At 42.0% G+C, this 21,123-nt stretch overlaps 2 protein-coding genes across 10 annotated transcripts in view; one reads left to right on the top strand and one right to left on the bottom strand.

Annotated features, from left to right (window-relative positions):
• Nucleotides 1–3,581: 3,581 nt before the first annotated feature.
• Nucleotides 3,582–8,945, top strand: LOC131433883 (uncharacterized). The gene is made up of 4 exons (XM_058600490.1): nucleotides 3,582–4,631; nucleotides 4,936–5,922; nucleotides 5,976–7,238; nucleotides 7,284–8,945. Exons 1-4 carry the CDS (start codon nucleotides 3,582–3,584, stop codon nucleotides 8,943–8,945), a joined length of 4,962 nt encoding a protein of 1,653 aa, XP_058456473.1.
• Nucleotides 8,946–9,639: 694 nt separating this feature from the next.
• The window catches only part of LOC131437888 (histone-lysine N-methyltransferase 2C-like), a 134,628-nt gene continuing 123,144 nt past the window's right edge, over nucleotides 9,640–21,123 (bottom strand). For all 9 annotated transcript variants that reach the window (XM_058607535.1, XM_058607536.1, XM_058607540.1 and 6 more), the window contains 3 exons: nucleotides 11,698–19,977; nucleotides 10,903–11,622; nucleotides 9,640–10,839 (listed from right to left, as the gene is read on the bottom strand). In XM_058607535.1, the coding sequence (XP_058463518.1) occupies nucleotides 10,564–10,839; nucleotides 10,903–11,622; nucleotides 11,698–19,977 (9,276 nt within the window). In that variant the 3' untranslated portion in view covers nucleotides 9,640–10,563. The remainder of the gene's footprint in view (nucleotides 10,840–10,902; nucleotides 11,623–11,697; nucleotides 19,978–21,123) is intronic.

Below are 21,123 nucleotides of genomic sequence, written 5' to 3' on the forward strand. Positions count from 1 at the left end.
AGTGAAAATATTAGCTCTAATCTTGATTAGAAAATGTTTCTTCGGTTCGACAGCCTCCTTGTATCGATTATATGACTTTGAGTGGTGTTTTGTTAATTACACTCCCAGCACTTAATATAGCATTATCAACGAAACGCTGAGCCACAAGACTTTCAACTCATTTTTGTTTAAGTATGATGATTTGCTTAATAGAAGATTTAAGATTTAAATAATTCTTGGAACGACGTTCAAAAACCTCATCCACAATTTGTCCAAATATTCATCTTTAGAACCAACAGTATCACCCAGCTCAATGTATTCCATTTCTATTTTGTCTGTTACTTTGCTACTAATGTTATTCGTATGTAATAGCTCTTCAAAATAAAAACTCAATCTTTTTGATTATTTCAAATTAATTCGAGGAAACAGCAGGATTAAAACAAGAAACATAGGCCAGCGGATATGATGAAAGTGATAAGTCTTGCATTTCACGAAGGAATACAGCATTAACATTCTTGCAATTTTGTCTAAAAATCAACACATTTTATTCAGACTTCATGCTCTCTTCAATAATTCTCTTAAGTGCAGCTTTTACCCCAAATTCGATTATTGTTAGTGTTTTCTAGGTAATCAGAAATACCATCAGTCATTTGAAAGCCAAATAATTAAGAAATAAATTTAAAGCCTTATAACTAAAATTAAAATTGTTATTATCCGAACTATTCAGTCTTTTGTAAGACTACCACTAAATAAGTCTTGTTAAGGCTTTCTTCAAAATCAGTAGTTCTCAAGACTCTTAAGATTCAAACTAGGAGTGTATTCTAGAGATGGGCAAAACCGTTCATTGCAAAGAATCGCTCAAAACTTAATTGTTCTACCGGAAGAATTAGTTCTATTGAACCGTTCTTTCGTTTTTTTTTTTTGTATACATCATTTATTTTATCCCGGTTTCAACCTTTTTGGTTTCGTTCTTCTGAAACTTTGTGTGTTTCTTCGAAAATAATATGAGACCTACAGATTACAGATTCAATAATAGTGAGTTCTTTTTGCAAGTATTTCTACCAACAATCATTCTCTTTTTATACGTTATCAAAGGTCACGAATATGTGTAACTGCTACCAGATTCCTCAAACCAGCAAACATTCCGAAAAACGCAACCAACTTGTATATATCCTCAAAGAATTCGATTCTTTCTTCTTTTCTATATAGAGAACTGTCTTTCTACAATAAAGAACTCAAATTCACTCACTCTTCGAGGAGAAATAATTGTTTGTGAACGGATTGCCCATCTCTAGTGTATTCCAATACTATATTAGTCTAGTATAGTTTAAACAAAAGTATACTAAAGGTTAAAAATGAACAGGAAACAATTCTCCTCCCGGTTCCATCTAACAACATATAAGATATTCTTTCAAAATTGAATTTTGGCGAAACAGAACAAAATCCTTCTAAAATTCTTAAAATGGACTCTTGTCGCTCTGGAAAAACAACAACAATCTATGTCTCTAGTGACTGAGATTTATTTATTTATTTCTGTTTATGTCCATCGGATAAACGAATCTAAATGGACAGATTGGGTGGGAAAAAGCCCATTTAAGTTGAGTCTTGTTTGTCATTCTCATACGGGCGTAAAAACCACTATCTTTTAAAACAATTACAGGAACTAAAACAAGAACAAAACAACTACAATAATCTTAAACCGGCTAACTACATACTAAGTAAATAACATAAAAAATAAATATTGAAAAACATTGTCAAAACATAATCAAAACATAATGGCACATCGTTTAATTTTACTAGCAAAGCGACTAGATGATTCACCAAACTCGAAGTAATCTTCGACTGCAGTGAACGTTTGAATACAAGCGGCTATCGGTTCATTATATCAAAAAGAGTCTTGTGGTATCTGTACTGAAGCAGAGTTGCATTTCGCAGTGTTCGACTCGGTGTCCGAAAATTCATTTCACAACGTAACTCAGGTGCATCAATCTCTCCGTTAATCAATTTTGTGACATTCTTGTGAATCCTACTATGATATCCATAGGTAATGATGTTTAATATAAATTAAACATTCAACATTCACTGAACAAATCAAACCATCTTCTAAACCTTTCTAAGGTTTTTCACAAACTCTCAGAAACCAATTTCAGCGCTTAAAGAAGGACAAGGACGGTGGACAAGGTTAAAGTCGACTGCTTTTTAAATTTTGTGAATCCTATTGAAATCAATACCAGGATTACACCACAAGTATTGTCTCAAGATGACATTACTGAGACAAATTATGATGAAATTAGGACAGTCATAAGCCCACTCAAAAACATGAAGGCTCCTAAGAATTTTTCATAATTTTAATAAACATGTTACCTGATATTTCTTTTGCAATCATATTATGCAAACATATTGTAAAATTTAATAGAAAGCCAGCAAAAGCATCCGTTCGATGTGCTGTTGTTGTTGATAACAACTAAGAAATGCTTTCTGATCCATTAAAAATTGCTGCCAAACCCTTACAATTGTTGAACGAAACATGAGATGTTTGCCCCATCTCCAATGGATTGTGTACCATAAAACCTGTGAGGGACAATACGATGTTTCAAAACGTTTACTGAACTTCTCACTTAAACGCAAAATGGAGTATTACCTTCAACTTTTCATTTGTTTAATCAGGAAAATCATGATTTACTAAGATTAGGGCTAGTAAATTTTTTCCCGGATTTGCACTAAAATTCCCGACTTTTTTCCGTTTTTTTTCGGTGAAACGAAATTTCCGACTTTTTCCCGATCACTTGCCACCCTGCAGAATGCAAAATTTCGCATTCGATTAAAATAATCCGACTCGAACGAAATTCACAACTACGTATCCGGGTTTTTGGTTCTCCATACATGGTTGAGTCTGTGTATGCGCAGCTACAATTAAAGGATATTCTCTCGTTTCACACCCAATGTGGTAAGGAGCTATAGTCAGAAGGGTTCATCGTTCTTCCTGGAGTGAATGAATCCTTTCTGTATTCACCTTAAATAGGGTTTAGCAAATTGTTTGGCATCCTTTATGGGGTACCGAATTTACTTCTGCTCGTACATACTGCACATCGTTCTGCATTCTTCCGGGAGTGCAGAATGGTGCCGCTTTTGTAAAATCTCTAAATCCTCTCGGGTTTATCAACTGTACATCGTTCATCAGAAAGAACGCACATAGTAACTGAATACGAATCAAAACTACAGTCCACATTTCTTTCAGTTACATTTTATTGTTCCCACCTTGTTTGATACATTTTGTTTTCGGAGCAGCAGAGAAGATAGATAGAGAATAAAGTACAGTCATGAAATTAAAACGTAAAAGACGCGTGTGTTTTTTTCTCGTCTATTTCCACCCGAAAGAAGATGTCCAAACCGGTGCAAAGACATTTTACAAACATTTTTTGGTCCTTCTGGATCCGGATGTGGACATAGTGATGGTTTTGGACGAGTGCACTTGCGAAAAACTGTGAAAAATATGTGATGAAACATCGAACAAACTGTTCGAAAAAATGATGATCGGACGAACCGTTCGAAACACAAAATGAACAATGTAACACGAGAACATTTATGAAAAAAAAGATGTAATGAGTGACGAAAGTGTCAGTAACAGTGAACAACAAGATTATACTACACCGTTGCAAAGGACCAGTGTTCTTACTCGAAGGAATTTACTGGAAGCGTTGACGGGATCTGGAGTACAGGTATCGAAACAGGAATTTTCTATCGCACAGCAGAAAAACGAGCAGAAAGCAAAAATGGAGCAACAAAAATTGGATAAGTTGCTAGATACCTTGACGGATCGTCGTGATCTAATAATGGAAAAGATGATGAGAATACAAGCATCCCTTGCACAAGAAACCGTTCACAGCATTTATTACCTTAATCTGCAACAGGAAACGATCCGACGGTGCTATGATGATTACGAAAAGGTTCATTCCGAGATTTGTGGTCTTGTCCAGAAGGACATGAAAGATGATCTGCGTGTCGAATATTTGAATTTCGAGCGACTCCATGAAAAACTATATGTGAACGTCCAGACTTTGATCGCAGGTGTTCAGCGAATGGAACTAGCACCTAATATGCAGAATGTTGGTGAATCAAATGTATCCCGACCGCAAGCAGTTAACGCAGTACCACATCTACAAGTACCTTTACCCACTTTCGACGGAAAGTTGGAAAACTGGTACTCGTTCAAATGTATGTTCCAGACGATTATGAATCGGTATCCCAGTGAATCACCAGCAATCAAACTCTACCATCTTAAAAACTCGCTGATTGGTAGTGCGGCAGGAAAAATCGACCAAGACGTGATCAATAACAACAACTATGAGTCGGCCTGGAAAATGCTAGAGGACGCTTATGAGGATGAACGTCTGATAATCGACACCCACATTGATGCGCTGTTGGATCTGCCGAAGGTGACGAAGGAAAATGGAGATGAATTGCGGAAACTGGTCGAAGTGTCTACGAAACATGTCGATGCGTTGAAAAATCGAGACTTCCCTGTAGAAGGTTTGTCAGAAATGATTCTGGTAAACATTGTCAGTAAGCATCTCGATCGAGAGTCGAGAAAATTGTGGGAATCGTCACTCAGCCGAGAAGAATTACCGTCTTTCGGTGATCTGATGGAATTTGTGAGAGAACGAAGCCGCGTTCTTCAAAAATTAAGCAGTCACAGTCATCCGCAACAATCGCAGCTTGCTGTAAAGTCGAAACAACAGAAAGTTTTTGTACAAACAACGAAGGAAACATGCAGGTACGCACTTTATTTACAAATGCTCGGATTTTAAGAAGTTACCAGTAACAGAACGATTCGGGATAATCAAGCAAAAAGGTCTGTGCTTTAATTGTCTTCGACAAGGTCATCCCACAATTGATTGCAAAACGGAAAAGGTGTGCCAGAGTTGTAGTAAACGCCACCACAGTCTTCTACACCAGGTTCGCGAGCGTACGGATACTTCTGAGAAGCGAAGTGACAGTAGTCACTCATCGAGTTCTGCTGATCCTGTTCCAGCCGAAAATATGGCCAATTCCGAACAACGCACGGTAAGCTGCTGTACACAAACAACGATGAAGCAAATCTTCCTGTCTACGGCGATGGTGCTTGTATCTGGTTCCGGTAATGTTGTGACAACTTGTCGAGCACTGCAGGATTGTTGTTCGGAGTCCAATGTTATCACCGAGAAGTTAGCAGCGAAGCTGAAAATAGTACCAATGGAGTTGGATCCACCGATAGTGATATGTGGTCTAAACAACATGAAAACGACGACGAATAAGTTGATACAAACGAAAGTTTCATCTCGTGATGGAAAATACAATACAATGCTGGATTTTTTGGTAACCCCTGCTATTACCGAGCTACCGACAGGAAAGTTCGAGACGCAGCTGTGGCCTCTGCCGCCTGCAATAGAACTAGCTGATCCGACGTTCAATGTACCAGCCGATATCGACATGATTATCGGTGCTGAAGTTTTTTATGACGTTCTCAAAAAGGGACGTATGAAGCTTGGAGTAAATTTACCTATGTTAGCAGAGACAGTTTTCGGATGGGTTGTGAGCGGACCTGTCAAAACAAGTAAGCAGATTGGTCAGAAACGTATTTGCCAAATGAACATCACTCATGAAGATGTAAATCGAACTCTCTCCCGATTCTGGGAACTTGAAACATGCTACACAACCACTATGATGACCGCAGCAGAGCGTGCTGTGGAAAAACACTTTCATGATACTCACATCCGTGGCAAGGATGGCCGCTATATTGTGAGGATTCCGTTTAATGATCTCAAGGGTCAACTAGGTGACTCCTTCGAGAATGCCAGGCGAAGATTTGGGAAGCTGATGGTCAGTTTCGCCAAAAATCCACAACGACGTGGACCATATGCACAGTTTATGCAAGAATATGAGGCCCTTGGCCATATGAAGAAAGTATGCGACAGTCCGGCACAGTGCTACTTTAACCACATCATGCAATTTACAAGGATTCTAGCTCTACGACAAAGCTTAGAGTCGTGTTCGACGCTTCAGCGGCATCCACATCAGGTGTGTCCCTGAACGATACTCAGTTAGTAGGACCAACGGTACAGAGCGACCTGGTTACGATCATCTTGCGGTTCTGCACTCATCAGATAGTGTTGACCGGCGATATTCCGAAGATGTACCGTCAGGTACAAGTACATGAAGCTGACAGGAAGTTTCAGAGAATCTTATGGCTGAACGAGATGAACCAGATGACAGTTTTTGAGTTAGCGACAGTCACCTACGGCTGTTCAAGTGCTCCTTATCTTGCAACACGAGTACTCATGCAACTTGCATCAGATGAGGCGATGAACTTTCCAATAGCATCACGAGTGGTGAAAGAGGATAGTTATATTGATGACTTCCTGACGGGAGGAAAAACGGCTGCAGAGGTGGTTGATCTTTTTACGCAACTGAAGCAGATGCTGAGCCTCGGTGGTTTCGGTATTCACAAGATATGTTCTAACAGCAAGGAAGTTTTGAAGAATGTACCACTGGAACTACAGGAAACCAGGATGGATTTCGAGAAATCCAACATCAATGATGCGATCAAGACGTTAGGGCTGATTTGGCACCCCGACGAAGACTACTTCGTTTTCCATGTTCCACCGCTGGAAAGCAGTAATTCGAGACCGACGAAGAGAATAGTTCTTTCCGAAATTGGGCGATTATTCGATCCACTTGGCTTTCTAGGGCCAGTGATTACGTTGGCTAAATTAACGATGCAGGATCTATGGCGATTGCAACTTGACTGGGAGGACGAACTCCCTGAGGATCAGATGGCAATTTGGCTGTCATTTCGTGAACAGTTGGTATCAGTACGCAACATTAAGAAGAAGCGATGTGTCATTCCATGTGACGTCACACGAATCGAGCTACACGGCTTTTGTGACGCGTCGAGGCGCGCCTACGGTGCTTGCCTTTACACCCGAAGTGAATTCAAAGACGGATCGATTAGCGTTCAGCTTGTTTGCAGCAAATCAAAGGTTTCTCCACTGAAACCAGTAACTATACCGAAGCTTGAGCTCTGTGCTGCACTCGTGCTAGCTCAGCTTACCCAGAAGACGATGAAGGCATTAAATGTACACTTCGACAGTGTTTCTCTTTGGTCAGACTCGCAAATCGTTCTGAGCTGCCTGAAGAAATCTCCGATGGCATTAAATGAGTTTGTTTGCAATCGTGTTGCGAATATTGTTGAGCTTACGCAGAACTATCAATGGTACTATGTGAGATCGCAGAACAATCCAGCTGATGCGTTGTCAAGATGAGAGTTTCCAGATCAACTACTGGAAAATGAACGTTGGTGGAGAGGGTCGCCAGAACTGTGGCAACCTGGCATTTCCGTAGTTTCTACAATAGCGGTACTTAAGGATGAAGAGCTACCGGAAATTAAAGTATCGAAGCAAGTTCTGATATCAACGGAGCGGCAACCGCCGTTCAATTTTACAAGGCTGAGCAGTTTCAAGCGTTTACAACGGGCGTGGGCGTACGTTCGGCGTTTCATTACCAATGCACGATCAAAGATTAGAAATACTGAACCCCTATCGGCGAACGAGTTAGATGAAGCTGCTCGGACTATTTTCAAGCTAGTCCAGAGACAAGCTTTTCCTGAGTTGCAGAAACAGTTGAAGGCGAAATCGATAAAACGAAATGAATATGCTGGTCTGGCACCATTCCTCGATTCCGAAGATTGTATTCGAGTCGGTGGACGTTTGAAGAATTCATGTATCCCTTACGAAGGAAGGCATCAGATCCTGTTGCCACACAAACATCATGTGACAGATCTGGTTATACGGTATCTACACGAGAGGAATTTCCATGTAGGGCGGAACGCACTCCTGTCTATCGTCAGGCATCAGTTGTGGCCAGTGAGGGCAACATCGGCTATCAAACGAGTAGTCGGTCGTTGTTATCGTTGTTTCAAATACAAACCTAAGCCGTTGAATCAGTTTATGGGGGATCTACCAAGTTACCGTGTAACACCCGCTGAAGTTTTTGCTAAAACTGGTGTCGACTATGCTGGGCCGTTCATGCTCAAGGATAGTGGAAGGAAGCCAAGAGTCTACAAAGCATATGTCGCTGTTTTTATTTGTATGGTTGTCAAGGCCGTACATCTAGAGCTAGTGACCGATCTTCGGGCTGAAACGTTCATTGGTGCGTTGCAGCGTTTTGTCAGTCGCCGCGGTCTTCCAAGTGATGTCTACTCCGATAATGGTACGACATTCGTAGGTGCTAATCACGAATTGGCAGCATGGCGAGATCTTTTCACTTCACAGCAGCTCAAGGACAAACTCAGCGAGTACTGCAGCTCCAATGGTATCACCTGGCACTTCATCCCTCCTAGAAGTCCTCACTTTGGAGGCATCTGGGAGGCTGGGGTGAAAACAATGAAGTATCACCTTAAGCGCGTCGTGGGAGAAACTCGACTAACCTACGAAGAAATGGCAACGTTTTTGGCTGAATGTGAAGCAATTATGAATTCTCGTCCGTTGATTCCATTATCGGACGATCCGAATGACCTGCAGGCGCTAACTCCATCACATTTTTTGATTATGAGGCCGAGCCAGGCTGTACCCGAACCATCGTATAAAGAGGAGAAGATAGGCCGTCTATCAAGGTGGCAACACGTGCAATTGATGAGGGAACATCTATGGAAGCGGTGGTCTGCAGACTACCTGCACACACTTCAAACGCGGCAGAAGTGGAAAGATGGCGTGGTGGACATCAGAGTAGGAGCTTTGGTGTTGCTGCGTGATGATAATGCACCTCCGCAGCAGTGGAAGTTGGGGCGCATAACATCGACGATTCCTGGCAAGGACGGTATTGTCCGGGTTGTGTCGGTCAAGACGGCGACCGGCGAATACGACAGAGCTGTAACTAAGATATCTCTGCTTCCGGTGATTGAACCTGACGATTCAACGGGGGGAGAATGAATACGAATCAAAACTACAGTCCACATTTCTTTCAGTTACATTTTATTGTTCCCACCTTGTTTGATACATTTTGTTTTCGGAGCAGCAGAGAAGATAGATAGAGAATAAAGTACAGTCATGAAATTAAAACGTAAAAGACGCGTGTGTTTTTTTCTCGTCTATTTCCACCCGAAAGAAGATGTCCAAACCGGTGCAAAGACATTTTACAAACAGTAACAAAGCTAAATAGGTTTCACAGCAGACTGTTCAGGGCCTCGTAGAGGTTCAGAACTTACTTCTGATTCCACTAAATGTGATTTCCAGCAGATTGTTTAGAATTCCTTGTGCTTTTTTGTGTTTTTGTGTCGTCAATTTTCCCCATCCTCCTAGTCCAAACCTTACCATTTCCCTTCAATCCTTCCCTCTTATATATCGGAAAAATGATGCTAAAAACAAATTGATGGCAAGGCACAATACTCCATATATCAAAGGGAACGTGCCATTTGAGCCAATTTGTTTTGATTCCTGAACTATTTTTTTGTGTTTTTATTTATCGTATGTCTCCATCTTTTTTTCTAACTGTGGAGGCGCACGATTAATCATCATCAATGCTGTTATTTACCATTATTAACCAATGAAAACCACCAAGACATAACTACACCCAAGCAGGTATTGTGTTTGGTATTGTGATATTAACAAACTTAGAGCGTTGTATTATTTTAAATCTTGTATTGTGTGCAATGAAGCTTATATTACAAAAAAAAACATTAAACCTAATGTTTTCGTGATTATCCTCTACTCTACACATCTACTCACCTACTCATACACTCATGGGTACTTTTCAAGAGTTTGGACAATCAGTTGCACCCCGCGAATATTCTGACTATTCTAGAAATGATTCCCAGAAACCTACGCCATAGTATACAAAATATATTTATGTATTGCAAAATAATTGTCCGAAAATATATGTAATATATAATCCCATTATGGTTTAGCTTTTTTCAGTACGCTGTTATACTTATTGTTCCAAGTACTTTTGTAGCTCCTAAGTATTCCGTCTAACAGTAATTTTTCCTATAGCTTAATCCCAGATTTTATCCGTGTATGCACTTGTTCAAAATTAAAAACTTTCTACACCTAACTACTGTTGTTTTCCTATACTTGCCTACGTCTTACTGTAATTTATTTTCTACTCCAATCCACCAACTGGGTTCAACCTTCTACCGCGATCGTTTCTCCGGGTGCTTTCAGCTAAAGCATATTCTTGAGATAGATATTTTCGCTATAATCTCTACAGACGAAAAAAATAAAGTGATCGACACACTGAACAAAAATTACTTATATTTTGATACTATTTGCACTAACACATATGACGAAATATTCTGCTCTTCTGTTATCTCACCCATAGATAGCTAGATTTTTTTTTCTTGCAATAAAACAATGCTTTTCTTTTTATAGCTGTTAGTGAGAAACAGACTCTCTAAAATAAGGTAAGAATATTTAACAATTCTACAACTAGATAAATCTGCTATTATCAAGTAAAAATATGTGAATTAAAAATATAGTACACAATATGCATAAACCATCAATTTTACAACTTACTAATTTGCTTCTTAATCAAAGAGGGTTCTGTTTCAGTTTAGTTCATCCATTTCTTGCAGTTTGGTGCTCCGCACATACAAGAAATCTTATGTGCATCATCCTCAATGTCGAATTTGTAATCGTACGATAGTTCTTCGCCGCGATTGATTCGTCGTTTGGCAAAAATGATAATACGCACGTCTCTCTCAACTTCAACGATTTCCGTCACACAGTTCGGGTTGCACGAATGATTGATATAGCGGGCAAGACCACCAGATAAGGTCGCATCGACTACACGATCCTCATCTAACCGGAACATGTAAATGCCACGGTTCTGCAAACGGATTGAAAAGCAATGAAATCACCGATCATTCTACAATCAAAAATCAAAACTTACCCTGGCCTCGTACTGCTTCTCGCGCAATTCGGACACTTCCGTTCGAATGACTTCACCGATGTACTCGATCACCATCGTGTGTTTTTCGAGATCCCGCGCTGCATACAAACCCAACCCTTGGATTTTGGAACGTGCCAAAAAAACATTGTTGCGCCATTCCAGCTTCATCTTTTTGTATTGAGAACTCTTGGAATGTACGAATTGTTTGCTGTATGGGCAAGCAACCTCTCCCGCTGGTGAACTGGTTGGAACAAATGCCGGCCGTTGGCTTACTGAACCTGTTCGTTGGGTGTGTGGTTTTTTCCATGTCAACGTATGCTTCAGCTTTGGTTCCGTTCGAGCCGCTCCGGATGGATTAATTGCCAGAGGAAGCTCCAGCAAAGGATTCCTGCCATACTTGAACCGATAGTCGGTGAGCGTCTCGATACCAGGAAGACTTTCCAAAATGCGTACCACAGCCGGTTCCGTGAGACCGAACAGATCTTCCCCGGTTACATACTTGGGGAAAAGTTGCACGATTTGATTCTCCCTCCGAAGAGTTGCCATCGGTTCGAGAATTCGCTGCCACACTGCTTTCGGTGTGTTATCTCGCAGTTCAATATCTTCTTCCGCTGGTTCCTGAACCAATACACGAAACTCTGGCCGACCACAAACGTCCGCAATAGAACATACGTATCGACAACGCTTGTTCGGGCGTCTCATGGACCAGTAGAAACGCATCTGGAATTAGTTAAAACAAAAAGAAACAGTTCCAATAACTCTAGCCTTTTAGTCAGTTCTACCAAGAATACTCACAATTTTGTACCCTATTGGATAGATGAAATTTGGCGTGTGGAAATTTTGCAGCTGATGTGGCAGCAGCTGACCAACGCTTAGGAAGATCAAACTACCCACTCGCAGTAGATTGTTCGATTCGGAATGATGCATCACGGACGCCACCTGTCGACTCTCGTCTCTGTCCACGTACACACGCCGCTGAACACTGAGTGTCGTTAGCTCGGAATCCTTTTCGGTTCTTGGAGCGTGCGACTGGCACATGGTCGACTTGTTCTTGTAGAATACACAATTGTCTTTCATGGCACAGCTGAGGTGATAGACGTTAGCACATCGTGTTTTGAAACACTTAATTGTGGCACCAAGATTGTTACAAAAAGTGCAGCTTAAACTAAGACTCTGCTGCAATGCACCTTCCAAATTCATCAACGCTCCATTGACCGTTTCGTAAACCCCATCGGACCAGAGTGCACAGTTCAAATGAACCCATTTATCAACATCGTAATTCAGCAAACGGGATGGACCATCGGCAACGCCATCGCCAATGGTGTGACAAAATATGCATCGCCGAGTGTCATCTGGCATTTTTGGAGTTGGAGTTACTGTGATGTTCATTCGAAACAAAGTCTCGGTAATTTCTTTCTCTGAGGGTTTCTTGTATCGATGTAGCAGAAAACCAGTTGATGCAAAGTATTTGTATCTTAAACCTTTCAGTTGCTTCGAGGGTGGTCCAAAGTCTTTGTCTATTTCATCAAATTTCTTTTTGCGATCATTGTTAGTAGAATCGCGACTGTCGTATGACTTAATACTCGCCATACTAATATCGGTATCATCGATCAGCTCTTGTTTGACGTCGCTGTTACTCATACTGACATTGTCGTCCATATCCAAGCTGAACTTCAAAGCTAAATTTTCTCTGAGTTTACCAGAGTCGCTACCAACCAACTTATCTTCCAGAATGTTGGTAGGACGCCACTGGAATTGACGATAGCATACTTTACTGCAGAAGTAAAGCTCTTCCGATTCCAGTTCATGATGTGTATTGTTACTCAACAGTGGAAATTCAGATGGCTTCGCCGTAATCAACGTATTCAAGATAACCACATCACAGTGGCGACAGAATTTAGCTGCTCCATTCAGAATGGTTTGGATGTCGATTGGAGCTCCTTCCTTACCATCACGCCCCTTAGTTCGATAAAGGCCAAGTTTTTGACTAGGTGGTGTAGTTGTTCGTTCCACAATTTGATAAGCCATCGGAGGCGGAATTTCAAGTATGTTGGCTAAATCACGTAGCACTCCAATAATATCTTCGGCAGCAGAGGATGTTAGCGTTAATGTTACTGTAACGTTACTAGAGTCTTTCAGTGGTGTTGGTGGTCCAAACCGAGATTTGATTCCTAGACCTTCTTTTTCTCCTTCGTTTTCTTTGTTGCTATCAGGCAGAAGACAGCTAATGCTCTTATCGGCAGACAACGATATTCCCTTCTTCAGTCTAATAGGAATCGGAGCCACAATTGGAATGATCGGGGACATTCTGTTATATACCATCACCTGTTCATCTTCGCTACCTTCCTCCTTGATCAATCGCAAACCGGGGAAGTGAATTGGTGAATCCCATCGAACGGTTTCGGGACTAGAAGCGCTTATAATCGTATCCGGTGAATCCAAATCACGATCCTTGATGAAATCATAACGATAGCGATCTTCCGTCTCAAATTTAATCGGCGGAAATTCCTGATCGTAAAAACCTCGTTGAGTTGATGGATGAACCGGTTCCGGAGGTGGTTCTTTTACACCAAACGGTTTAGTGTTGTAAAAATCAGCAACATTGGGTATCTGAGCGTTTCCGAAGCTTCCCAATAGATCTCCATTGGTAAACGAGTGATCATTTGCGTTGGCAAACTTGGAAAGATCTCCGGTACCGAAAAGCTGACATACCCCATAGTTCCTAGGTAGAAGAGGTTCTAATATTTGCATTGGTGGAAGCTGACGAAGTTGCAACATCAACTGATCAATGTACGTATCGTAATCTTCTTCCAATTTCGTCGATTTACGGGGCTTTTTCTTGGCCTGATGTTGTTCTTTGTTGGATTGAATTTGCATCTGACGACGATTTTTCTGGTACTCGCGACGCTTTTTCTTTTTCAACTCATGTGCAATTTCGGCGGGTGTTTTAGCGATTGCTTCCGGAGTCACATCTGCTGATTCCTGTTGTTTGTTCGATGTTACCAGCGGTTCCTGTTTGACGGAATCCATCGGAGTTACCGTGGCAGAAGAAGGAAACACCGGCGACATCCCAGCTATTTGCTCATCCGGTAATTCTTTTTTCACATCCACTGGAGTTGTAGCTTTTGATATCTGAGGTTGTTGCTGTTGCTCAGGTATTCTCATTGTTACACTTTGGATCGGTGTTGGTTCTCGTTTAATTAACGTAACACTAGTCATTTCAGTGGTAGAAACAGGAGGCTGTGACAGTTGCTGTCCTGTTTGTATGGGTTGTGTGATTTGTGTAACAGTCATTTGGCCAGACTCGGTCTTCACCGTACTTTGAACAGTAATCGGTTGACTTATGGAGCAAGCGGCGGCTGCAGCCGATGCTGCTGCAGCTTGCATCATTTCCTCCTTTTTCATGCTAGCAGCAAGCATATTGGCAGCAAGATTCGGCGTTGGATGACTAGATGATATGGATACGGAGGCCGGTTTTGAAACAAACGAAGTCTCACGTGATACCAGCTTTGTTGTGACCGTCTTTTGTTGCGATTCGGCGGGAGCGGTTGTGCTAGAAGTTGTCATTGTTACTGCCTGAGTGCTGATGATTTGCATGGCCGGTGGATTGGCAGATGGAGGAATTACTGGTCGAGCCAGTTGGGCTTCAAGAGAGCTCACCACCCCTAGACTAGGCGCTCGTTGACTAGTAATTAAACTTGGAACCGGACGTGTCATCTGCGGTGGTGTTGGTGATGGCGTTGAAGTTGATCCGGTATTCTGGAGAAGTTGTTTCAGTAAAACATTTTGACTGTCCGAGTCTAGCTTTGCTCCAGATGGCGTTACCATTGTGGAAAATTTGCAACCACTTCCTTGACCGGTATTTGAGTTAAAGGAAGAAGTGGAAGAAACGTTATTATCCTCCGTACTGTCAACAGGTTCACTTTTTACCACATTCGATGCTTCTAAGCTTAGACGTTTACAAACAGCCTGAGCTGTGATCTCTCGTGGGAAACCGGCAGGTACTTCATCGGTGGATTTTGATCGCCGGAACGATGGTCCCTGCAGTTGATTTTGCAAAAGTGTGGAGATTGTCTGGGTACTGGGTTTCATCGGTTGCGAAAGAGTCGCACTCAGAATACTGGTTGTTGTAGTCGTCATAGCAGTAGTAAAACTACTGACCACTTGAGGACCTGTACCAGAAACCGAAATAACACCTGGACGAGAAGTCATGATCAGCCCTGGTGGTTGGCTTGTGATTGTTGATACATCACTAAAGTTTACAATCCTTGTTTGAGGTTGTTGCAGAGTACTGCTTAGGATACTAGCAATACTACTTGTACTGCTACTGTCGATGCTACTCTTCGCTATTTCAGCTGATTGAGTTCGAGGTTGACTTTGTATTATGACACTACCTTGATGCAATGACTGTTGCTGCTGCTGTTGTTGTTGCTGCTGTTGTTGCTGCTGTTGTTGTTGCTGGTGTTGTTGTTGTTGAAGCTGTTGCTGTTGTTGATGTTGTTGCAAATGTTGCTGTGATTGCTGATGTTGCTGTTGATGCTGATGCGATGGTTGGTGATGATGATGAAGCTGATATTGTTGCTGAATTTTCATGTGCTGTTGCTGTTGTTGCTGTTGTGCCAACACCAGTAGCTGTTGTTTTTGTGCTTGAGTTGGCGTAGTATGTTTCTGTAACGGAGCACGAACTTGTTTGACAACAAGAATGTTGCTACCGCTGGAGGATACTGCTGGCGAAATACGTCCAATTTGCAACTGCTGGTTAAGTAGTTTTGTTCCTGGTATAGAAGAAATTGATGACATGGTACCCTGCTCGGATTTGTTGGCAATAGAAGCATTGGCAACGGCAGCAGCAGGTAGAATGGTTTTTCCAGAAACAGTTTTTAAAATGCTTGCAATGGTTTCCGGTTTACTCATGTTATCTCCTTTAGCAGGAATCACCGTTTCGAACGTGATGGTTGAAATTGTATTAGCGCCAGTCGAAGGAGCTGTAGATATAACAGTTCCTCCAATGTCTGCTTTCGATTGTCCAACAGACGTAGCTGTGCTGGAGTTTATCGACGACATTATTGACCGGACTTGTTGGGAAACGTTCATGGCATTCATGGTTAGTTCATTCGGTTGTGACAAAGGCGAAAGTTGTGGTATAGCAGATACGATTCGCTGTCCAACCGGTCCCAGAATTGGACTTTTGGAGTTCTCGCGTGATTTTGAAATTACATGAACTGGAATGACCCCCTGTTTCTTCAATTCACCGGAGTGCGAATCGTTTGAACCATCATGTGAAGCCATGTGGACATCTTCGACTCCTACACTGATATCAGCTCGTGTGGCCTCATCAACTACTACTGAATCTACCTTTTCGAGGTTGCTGAGCTGCTCAACATCTTCTTGACCGATCGAACTGTCCGGTGAAATTGAATCATCTTCGAAAATTTTGTTCGGCAAGGAGGTATCCTGGGTAACTGTGAGGGATGATAGTTTCGCGTAACTCAACCCAGGCGAAGAAGCTCTTTGTTTTGATTTAATAATCAGATTGTCAATCTGACTGGACGTTTGAGCTGAATTTCCACCACAGCCTTGCGCAGTAACTTGCTGCATTTTTATCTGAGATGTCTGCGGTCCCTGTGGGGCTGCTTGCTGCTGTTGATGAGGCGGCAAACTGTGCGATGTACGAGAAAAAGTTTTCGTAATAAACGCAGGTGATTGAGTCAAATGCAAAGAAGATAGTGTTACGATGCTGGTAGTGTTGATTTTTTGTCCAGCAACTGAAATGACGGTTCCAGGATTTTTTGAAATGTTACCCATAGAAATGGATGTGGAATTAATAATCTTTTTCGGTGGTTTATGGGAATTAGTTGTGGCTTCCGATTGTGCCTTTGGAGGAGTTGCGGTCAACGGAAAACTCTTTAGTATCGGAACGGAAATAGTGGTATTTCCTATGGACAATTTGGCAGTAGTTTCTGTTGCATCTTTAACTAGCTTTTGGTGAGCAGCCGATACAGAGGTAACTATTGGTGGCCGGTTTTGTAAGAGGGTTTGCTGGATTGAAATACGCCCCGGATAAGTAATAGGTTTTGGACTCTGCAAACCTACGGTAATGTCACTCGTACTTTTAGTTGGGGTCTTCATGCCACCTTTCAGAATATCCTCCCCAACTGCATCTTTTCCTTCTTCATCAGATTTCGTTTCTGAATCTTTGGGTCGACTGTCAATCATAGCTTCGAAGTCTTCTGTGGTGGCAAAATTGTGTTGTGGTACTTTGTCACCGCTATCAATCGTTACAATTCTAGTGCTAGAATGTTCTCCGTCTTTAGTCATGACTGCTTTCAATGCTTCAGCTTTCTGAGTTGTCTTGCCATTATCGACACAGTCTACCACAACATCCTGGGCGAACAAGTCATACTCACTGCTAACGGCTTGTGCACCCAGAGGACTAGCACCAATGTCGTAACCCGAATGTGTGAATGAATCCATTATATCATCGGCTTCGGTAGCAGATTGCGCCACTGAGCTTAACGAAACCTCCGTTGTCACCAGTCGTTTATCACCTTCATCGTCGTAATCGAGGATCCGTTGCTTCTCATCAGGGCTACTATCGATCTGTACAACCTCTTCCGAACTGTTATCCCTACCACCTGGATGGCCAGCTCTCTGGACGATGGTTACTCTACTTCGAGCCATCACGGAGGTACCTTTCTTCGTAGCGTCACTTTGTTGCACTGGAGTTACGCCCCCGATACCGGCATTTGATGGCCCAGCTATTTGGCCTGACGGCTTTGCGACACCTTGTCCATAACTTTGCTGTATGTGAGCCATGGGATTAGACCCTTTTGTGCTTCTTGCATTGCCCCACATGGGAGAACCTCCACGGAGACCAAGTTTTATGTAGCCGAACTTTCCAAAGCCAGGTATGATCGGTATGGGATTACCCGGATTACCTCCTCCACCTCCTCCTCCCCCTCCACCACCACCACCGCCGCTATTATTGTTGGTACTCGCACTACCCGAAGATCCGTCAGTCGAATCTTGCTGCATATACTGATTCGATGCACTTGGCGGTCGTCGCAATATTTGTTGTTGTTGCTGTTGCTGCTGCGATGCAGGTTGTTGCTGTTGTTGCTGATAGTAAAGCATAGGGCTCGGTGGCATCGGAGAAGAGCCAGGTGTGCTGCTGCCTCCTTGGCTCAGAAGTGGTGACGGTGGTTGCTGATGAACTGGACTTTGTTTGGCAAAGTTCATCTGTTGCTGGTTCTGCTGCTGCATCTGATTAAGCTGTTGTTGGATGTGTTGTTGTTGTTGTTGCTGTTGTTGCATTTGTTGTTGCATTTGCAACTGTGGGTGCTGCTGAGGTATTTGCTGTTGTTGTATTATTTGTGGAAGCTGTTGTTGCTGTGGTGATTGTTGTTGTTGCTGTTGTTGTTGTTGTTGTTGTTGTTGTTGTTGTTGTTGTTGTTGTTGTTGTTGTTGTTGCTGCTGTTGCATAATTTGATGTTGGAACTGTTGCTGCATCATTTGTTGTCGCTGCTGTTGTATTTGCTGCATTCGCTGTTGTTGCATCAACTGTATATTTTGCTGTTGTTGCATTTGTTGTTGCTGTTGTTGTTGTTGCTGTTGCTGCTGTTGCTGCTGCTGTGGTGTTCCAGGTGACATGATAGGTTGTGGACTTCCAAGTGGTGAGTTATAACCTGGCTGCATTTGTCTAATGTTTGGATTAGATTGCATCATTTGTTGTTGTTGCTGTTGTTGTTGTTGCTGTTGCAAAGAGCTAGCGACTCGCATACGAACGTTTTGATCATTCGGAATACTCTGAGGTCGGACAAAACGTGTCTGCTGTTGTGCCATCATCTGGTTTTGAACGATTATGTTTTGCTGTGCGTATTGGCCTCCTGGACTAGTTACCATTCGACCTGAAGGTATTTGCTGGCCGGAAACACGGTGCTGAGGAGATGTCATTCTTGGGGCTGGTGATGTTAACCTTCCCGGAATCGACGGCGATGGTGACGGTCCGGGGCTGAAGGGATTCTCATCAGTTGCCTGTGAATGTGGCGTACCAATTCGGGGCGATTGTTGCATTGTGTTGTACGGTGACATTGCACTATTTGAATTTGTGTGCGGACCGGGACTTTGCATTACTGAATTTACACTAGCCGGACCAGGGCTCTGAGACATCAACGGGCCGGGGGAGTGCAGAGGACTCTGATTTGGTTGTAACATTGGATTGTTCAGCGGCGATTGTGCCGGTGGCAGATGAATTTGTGAGCTCGGCGACGGCGACATGAGCGGTGAGGGGGGTGCTATTTGTGCCGGAGAATTCCCTGGCGCAGTTGCCACGTTTGATTGCATCTTTGCTTGCTGCTTAGTTTTATATTCCTGTATGAGAAGCGTGTGCTGTCGCAGTTGCTTTCTAGCGTTGTCCAATTGTTTTTGTACAACGGCATGGTCAGAAGTAACCTGCGTTAGCTCTTTCATGTCAGCTTCTGCGAGCTCATTACCAGCTTTTTTCAATTGACGTTGCTTAGTATTCAGCTGCTTTTTCACTTTTCGAAGTTTGCCGATTTCAGTTTCATAAAACTTCAGTTGATTGGTAAGGGCATTATTTTGCTGATTCATCCAGTTCTCGTATGTAATCAGTATCTGACGTTCCTGTTCGTTAGTGATGTTTTCTGGTGGTACTTGTGGTGCTGGTTGTAAATTGGCTTGGTACAATTGGATTGGTTTGTGTACCGGTTCAGCAGAATGAACTGTTGGCGGTGCTCCACTCGTACCCGCAGTCATCGATCCGGCTGCCTTGTTCAGAGGATTAATTAAATTAGCAACTGCTCCACCAGTGACCGGTGTCTGAGGACGCCACTGTGGATTAATACGTTGCTGTTGCATTATATATTGGCCACCGACAGGTGACTGAATTTGGCCAGGTTGTGGCTGTTGCTGTGTTAGCAGTTGTGGTTGCGCTTGCTGCTGTACATGCGGTGGTAGCTGGACAGGAGCTTGACCTTGGATTAGATTTTGTTGAGCTACTCGCATTCCTGGTTGTTGTTGTTGCTGCTGTTGATTGTTGAGAAGTGTCTCATAATCCTGTGGAACAAATTATGAAACTGTTATTTTGCGCCATTAAACATTGGTGGTCAAATATAGTAATCGAAAAACTCTGTGCAAGAAATATAGCATTTACCTTAAAAAATGACCAAAGGCAAACTTTACTTTTCTAGCATGCATATATTTAGATATTGTGGATCGAAATCAAAATTTGTCTGCTGGGCGACAGACCTAGCAAAGCAGAAACGATCAGTGTGGTTAAAATATATGAACGCTGGTAATTAATATTATATTGTGAATAACATAAAAGCGTGGTCAACAATAGCTGAGATAGATTTTTTAAATTCGTAAATATGCGAACTCAGTTGAGCCATCCCCGAACATCCCCGAGTTTGTCGACAAAATTTGCATAATACAAAGCATCATTTGAACAACATTTTGTAATTTTTCCGTGGAAAAATATTGAGAAATAAGTCGGAGAAGAGTTATTTTTAAGAACGCTTCTTTAAAATCATGATTTGCGGTGTCCACTGTATCTCAGCGTAGACTTATCAGAAGTCAACAAATCGAGGCAGCATAGATAGAGTAGATGATTTTCTAGACCCCAACGTTTCTGTTTGATTTTTTTATTTTTTTTAAATTTTATAGGGTTGTTTAAAGTCAAAGCTACGATTTTGCACGAAAAAATCCGCCATTTTGTAGTTGTCAAACCTCCCCAAAGTAACAAATAACAAAAAGGTAAACGTTGGGGTCTGGTATTTCACAAGTAGAAAGTGTGTGCAAAATTGGTGCAGTAGTAGCAGTTGGCGATGGACAAGGACTTTTAAATCCTGCTTTCGAGAAAAGCGCGTTTAAAATTATTTGTCTATAAAATCGAAGAAAACAATTTATTACTCCAGGGAGCTCGTAGGGTCTAACAATTTCAAAATATCATATTTTTTATTTTGTATTTAGTTATAATGAAACATTTCAAGAATGTTTTGTCAAGTTTTTAAGTCAATAGAAGCAGAAATCTTGGGCCTGTGCGTCGAGCTCTAACTTCTTCGAAGTGTTCGATAATAAAAGATAAAGGCCCATAACTTGCTGAGTTTTATTTCGATTGGCTTGAAAATTTCGCAGAATATTCTTGAAATGTTTTACTATGAGGAAATACAAAGATAAAAATTAATCATTTTTCAAAAGTGT

This window comes from Malaya genurostris, chromosome 3 (genome assembly GCF_030247185.1).
Source record: "Malaya genurostris strain Urasoe2022 chromosome 3, Malgen_1.1, whole genome shotgun sequence".
Lineage (NCBI taxonomy): Eukaryota > Metazoa > Arthropoda > Insecta > Diptera > Culicidae > Malaya > Malaya genurostris.